Source organism: Mustela nivalis (assembly GCF_964662115.1).
Source record: "Mustela nivalis genome assembly, chromosome: 10".
Classification (NCBI taxonomy): domain Eukaryota; kingdom Metazoa; phylum Chordata; class Mammalia; order Carnivora; family Mustelidae; genus Mustela; species Mustela nivalis.
In genome coordinates, this window is record NC_139029.1 from 34,839,589 (window position 1) to 34,845,588 (window position 6,000).

The window sequence follows — 6,000 nt, forward strand, 5'->3', positions numbered from 1 at the left end:
TGAAGCTCTCAGTCTGGGGGGTGGGAGTGAGGCAAGGAGTCGTTACAGAATAACTACACAGTGGGATGGATGGTATGACAGAGAGATGCCCAAAGTGTTCTGGTGGCATAAATGTCTTTGGGTTTTATGGATGGGAAAAAGTAGGCTCAGAAAGAATAAGGGACTTATTTATACTTTATAGCTAGTAATGAGCAACCCAGGATTCGACAGTCAAACCTTCTGCTCTTAGGTCTGGCACTCTCTCTAGTGTACTCCAGCTGTCAGACACTTACACCCCAATGCCCTCCTTACTACAAGACCATTTTTAAGTTCTGTACTACATGACCAAACTGCCCTGGCTGTGTGATCGAAAAGGAAATGGCCTGATTTATTCTTTCCTTCTCTTCTGAATTCTTTTCCTCCACTCTAGTGTTCCATTGTTGAGTGACAGGGAGAGATGGTTGAGAAAAGAATCTTCCTTAGAATAATTGTGGATTTTTTCTGAAGTACTTGGTTCTGGAAAGAATAATGAACTAAGTTTCAAGACCAATGAGTACCTTCAGCTTAAGGATCAAGTTGCTCCTTGACCACAAGGAAAAATACCAACTCTATCTGCTTTGCTTTCTATTTCAGACATTTCAGCAATCCTGCCTCCCTTCCTAACAAATGTCTTTGAAAATTTATTGAAATAAAGAACAAGGGCTCTGAATTTCTCAAAAAGGTATGAAAGCCAGACCAGTAGGTGGTCTTCTTTGAATCTGTGACTTCCACTGTCCTCTTGAAAAACAATAAAAATAAACTTACTGAAATATATCTAAAGTAGAAATATAATTCAAAGAAAGACTATTTAAGCTTAACCAGACTGGCCTCATTTACTCAAGATGATGGTTTTCACAAAAAACTCTTGGGCAAGTGGTCCACAATGGTTCAGCCAATGGATTGACTATGCCCCAGGCTCCACCCCCAGAAATTACAAGGCTGGCACTTCTACTGCAGCAAACGAAAGACAACAAAGCAGCTGGACTGACAATTCCAAATCTGCTTCATTCAGCTGGCTAAAAATGTAGTCAGGGTCCCAGGGGACTGTGGCTCAGTGGCAGAATGCAGGTCTCACAGTTCAGGGTACACATCCTGGCATCTCCTGAATATAGTGTTTCCAGGGATTGGTATTAGCAAATGATCGACAAATATTTGTTGACTGACTGCCAGGTCTATGACCTGTGTGCACTTTAAATATACATTTCTAAAAAAAGAAATTCCCTGAAAAGCTCAGCTAAGGTATAAGTTACATGGGTGTCCTATAAACACAGCCATAGAGCAGTCAGGGAAAGGAGCCCCTGGAGGGTAGAAGTGAGCAATGTATTGAAATGTATAAAAAAATGATTGCTATATGTGATCAAAACAAGCTCTAGTACAAACCTAGTAGGCTCAATTAATTACAGAGAGATGAGGGCACAGACAGGGGTCTTTAGTGATTATTCATAGTTAAACACTCTTTCTGAGAACCTCACTTCCAAGTTACGATTACCACTTACAAAGAAAACACTGACTTTAAAAAATTTTTGCAATTCTGGTATGGACAATCATTAAAGAAGGAAATTAACTAGGATACAAAATCTCATTCTTTCTTATACTGTACTCTGATTCCACCAGTTGATTAAATATATAGGCCAAGATGATTCTGGCAGAGAATTGTGGTTTACCAAATTCCTTTTCTTGAATCATAAGAAAACCAAAATTAGTATTTCAACATTTTTTTTCAAGCAACATCAGTAAGAACATCATTAACACAGTAACTAAAGGTGAGCTGTCCCTAGGTCAGTTTCGGAACTTGAATAACTACAGGCAGCAAGATGACGCTGGGGTGAAGGACAGCCTGGAAGTTGTGATCTCCTAAGGCTTATGATGGGAAATGAGGACACAACTCTGATTCCAGTTCTGGGGCCAGATTTTGCTATGACATTGAGAAAGCCTAGTGGTCAGTTTCCCCATGTGCTAATGCTGCTAACCTTAAGGCATCTGTGATTAACTTGAAACTGGCTCTTTAGCTTAGAAAAGCTAAAACCCTGAAACCTCGAACCAAAGATCTGTGTTGCTAAAGGAAGATAGATCAAATGTGGTTGAAGCTACTATGCAAACACACCTTTCGGATAAAGGACCTTAGATGTGGCAAAAAACAACTTTCTAATTTAGAATATATGAAACTCTTCAACATAAAGTCTCTTAAGCTTTAAAAGTCATGAGAAAAATATTTATTTGTGATCTGGTACACACTAAGCACTCCATAAATGCTAGCTATTATTATTGTCCGTTCCATACAGTTTTTCTTAAGAAGGAAAATGTCTGACAAATACTCCCACATGGCCCTACGAGGAGGAAGGAAATAGCCTGATGTTGGTATTGCCACTTCATACTTGAGGAAGTATACTTGGAGAAGTGTAAAGTGGCAACAGGTGGAGGCTGACCAAGGTTCTAGATTCCTGGACCTTAGCACTTCCTTTCTGCACTTTAGGTGTTGACTGCAATGCCAGTATTGCAGATGCTATCTGTCCTGATGGTGCATAAGCACCATTTTTGTTTGTGGGTTTAAAAAGAAGCAAACAAACAACTATTCCCACATCCAAGCTAATCGCTAAGAAAGAGTATCAGAAGGCTGGAAAGAATATATAATTGTTTCATCAGAATGGGCAAAACTCTTAATTTGGCAAGGTTCACTTTGTGTTAACCTGGAAGCAAGATAACATTCTGAAAAGGGCAACCACTTACTTGTTCTAAACTTTTCCTTGAGGGCATCCAGATCCTCCTTCAGGGCAACTTGCATCCACACCAAGCCCACGCAGGCCACAACACAGGCGGCAAGGATGACAAAAGCACAGAGGGGATAACAGATCTTGCAGCATCGTAAATAGTCTCCCCTGATCATAAAAAAAATTCAAGAGTACAAGAGTGATTATGAGTACAGCTGTATTAGAAATAGCATACATGTTTCACCATATGGCTATTTACCAGTGTACCCAGGGAACACTGGGTACCACCTTCTTAAATCTGAACAGCAGGTTGAAAGTGACTAAATAAGATGACCTATGAAGAGTTCATCTTTTGGACACAAAGGTTTCAAACTTCACACGACACAGAAAGAGATCCTGTGGGCACTGCAGCCCACAACCATCATCACGGATTTCCCCCAAGTTCAGGAAGAATTTCAGGTTAGGGAAGTGTTATGTTCCCAACAAGTTCAGGTTAGGGAAGTGTCAAGATCAGAGTGTCTCTGCAATAAACCACAGCACCGTAATTTACCTATTATTTCTTGATTTCTTTTTTTTTTTTTTTCTATTTCTTGATTTCTAACACGTATCCTCTCCAGGGGAGCCTGTTTCAAATTACTGAAACTTCATAAACTTTTGAGCAAGTTTTACTGCAAATGCATGAAAGAAATCGGCACTGCAGGTTTAAGTGGACACCTGGTGTACTCTAGCTTATTGGCCTAGAAGGCAGGAAACACGGAAAGGTGTTACATTTCACACCAAACTTCAAACAGCACTCTAACTCAACAGGGCTGTAAACAATAAAGAGTAAACAAACTCAACAAGGCAACTATTCCAGTGGAACTGTTCCATTTCATCAGACCTTCATATCCCAAATCTAAGATCGCCCTTAACTACTTAATCTGATGAAGCTCATTAGAAACCAAACTCTTCCTTTAACAAAATAAAAGGACAAAGACATTCTAAACAAAAAAACCTCAAAGGATTTAATCTCTTTCAGCACCCCAACCTTCTGCCTAGCCCTTGCTTCCTCATCCTCAGGCTAATGTTCTTTCCTTTCAGTGTGCTCCCTGAGAGGGTCCAAGACCTTTAAGGTTCCCTTCAGCCTTTTCCCACCCTGGGACCCAATTCTCAATGTCCTCAAACTCACTACTGGATTTGCCTAGGGGGCTGCACCATCTAAAAGTGGTTTGGGAGGAAGTTGCCTCTTCTTTTTGTTTCCTACTCTCCACAAACTCTCGAGGCTCATACTTTATAAGTTCCTCACCATTTCACCTCACTTTCAAGATCTGGAGTCATCAAGAATGCAAAGAATAATCTGAAGTCTTAAAGTTCCTGTCTCTACTACACGTTTTAAAAAAGTTCTAGTCCCCAAAGCTTCTTTGCTCCCGGGTACCTATTCTTAGCTTGCCTACCACTCCCAGCTTGCTCTCTCTGGGCTCTTGGCACATTCCCCAAGTCAATATTTCTACCCTGGATTCAGAGTTCTTCATACACTTAAAGACAGATCTCTAACTTATCCTTCATTCAGAACCTGAGCTCATCACCTTAACATCTTCCTTTTTGCCGCCCAAGGTCTACAACCTTTTTCTTTTCTAAGAACACCCTTCTTCCTTTCAATTTTCCCCATTGGTAGTATAAGGAAATGCCTTTTCCCCACCCACCCCTCACCACTGCATCACTCACTTGACAAAGCGAGAGCGATTTCCAGCTAAGCCGAATTCCTCTTCCTCTTCGGAGCTGGATTCAGAGTCTGAGTCAGGAGGTTCAGTGCGAAGGAGGCGGTGGCCTGAGCCTTTCTTGGGCTTCTTTCTCCGACTGTCCCCAGCCAAGCCGATCAATGCATTGAGCTCTTTGCGCTTCTTCATCTTTTTGTGTGGGGTGAGTGGTGCACCCACTCCTGAGCTGCCAGGGTCGTACCCGACGCCCAATTCTCTCGCTGCCTTGGAGCTGCCTTCCAGGGTGGGGAATCTGGGCTAGAGCCCTGGGTCACTCCCACCCAGGGGTGGGACTGACCAGATCCGCTGGGGGCTAGAGCCTGGAGTCCAGAGGAAAGTGGTACTCAGATGGGGGGGAGGGGGAGGTCACATAGAGATGGCCAAGGAGCTGGTGATAAAAATGGGTAAGGCTCTGGGCATGGAGTCTCAGATAAGCGGGTGGCAAGGGAAGCAATCTTTATCTCCCAATAGGTAGGTTATATTTCTAAGTGTTTTCCGGGAGCTGGGGAAGGACACGCAGATGGGTGTTTTGGCCTTCCGGGGCAGGACTTCCAGCAGAGAGCGAAAAGAAACTTGTTCTTGATGGGAGAAGAAGGGGGAGGTGTAGAGCTGAACAGTGAGAACGCGCTAGTCGCTCCTAGCTGGAGAGGTGGCAGCAGAAGAGGGCTCGAAGCCGCTACAACCCGACACAGCTTGGGCGCCAAAGAAAAGGACCGGGTCTTGGGGTGATCACCGTTCTCCGGCCTCCGCCTTGAGTTTGAAGGGGCCTGAGACTGAGGAAGTCCTAGAACACGGCTCAGAGGGCTCAGCTTGCCAACGGCCAGTCCCGCACCTGGGAGACCCCAGCCCTGCTGTCTGGGCCGGGAGGGTAGTGCGGTGCGGAGGGGCGACGGCGGCTCAGCCCACCTGAAGCGCTCCCGCCGAGTTTGAGGTGTTCTGGCGACTCTGGGCAACTCACACGCGCCGCCTCCACTCCAGCCGCGACTCCGGCCCCCACTCCGGCTGCAGCCGCAGCTGCTCCAAACTTGCTGGTGGTGGTGGTGGCGGCGGCGGCCGCGGGCTCCAAACCCGGGCCATCGCTCCAGCCCTAGCTCACTTCCCCTTTGGCAGCAGCCGCCGGCACCGCCTGCCAGTAAGCCGCGCCTCCATTGGCCCTCCGCCGGTGACGTCACACCAGGGGGCGCTAGAGTTGGTTGGAGGCGGGGCGTTAAAGGGACCGTGGGTCCGGCGAGGGCTGTGTCCCGCCTACCGGTTGAGGAGGCCCCGCCCCCAGGAAGGCTGCCTGGGCCCTGCCGCTCACCTGTCCGGGGGCGGAATCTTTCACCAGGAGCAGGTATTCCTGCTCCTGGCAAAATACTCGGCTGCTTGACCTGCTTGGAAAGTTCAGAAGCCGCCAGACCCCCAGTTGTGATCTGGGCTGACACAGTCCAGAGGCTCCGCCTTTCTGACTCACTTGCCGTTTGTGAAAAATTTAGGCGTGTTACAGATTAATAACCCAGTTGAACACACTCATTCATTCCATAAATATTTATTGAGAG

The 6,000-nt window shown here is 45.7% G+C and overlaps 1 protein-coding gene across 2 annotated transcripts in view; it reads right to left on the bottom strand.

Annotated features, from left to right (window-relative positions):
• Nucleotides 1-5,620, bottom strand: part of EFCAB14 (EF-hand calcium binding domain 14) — a 37,608-nt gene extending 31,988 nt beyond the window's left edge. The window contains exons 1-2 of one of the 2 annotated variants that reach the window (XM_082687914.1): nucleotides 4,431-5,620; nucleotides 2,746-2,894 (exon numbers count right to left, since the gene is read on the bottom strand). In XM_082687914.1, the coding sequence (XP_082544040.1) occupies nucleotides 2,746-2,894; nucleotides 4,431-4,612 (331 nt within the window). In that variant the 5' untranslated portion in view covers nucleotides 4,613-5,620. The remainder of the gene's footprint in view (nucleotides 1-2,745; nucleotides 2,895-4,430) is intronic. The other variant, XM_082687913.1, reaches the window with a different exon arrangement.
• Between the last annotated feature and the right edge of the window lie 380 nt (nucleotides 5,621-6,000).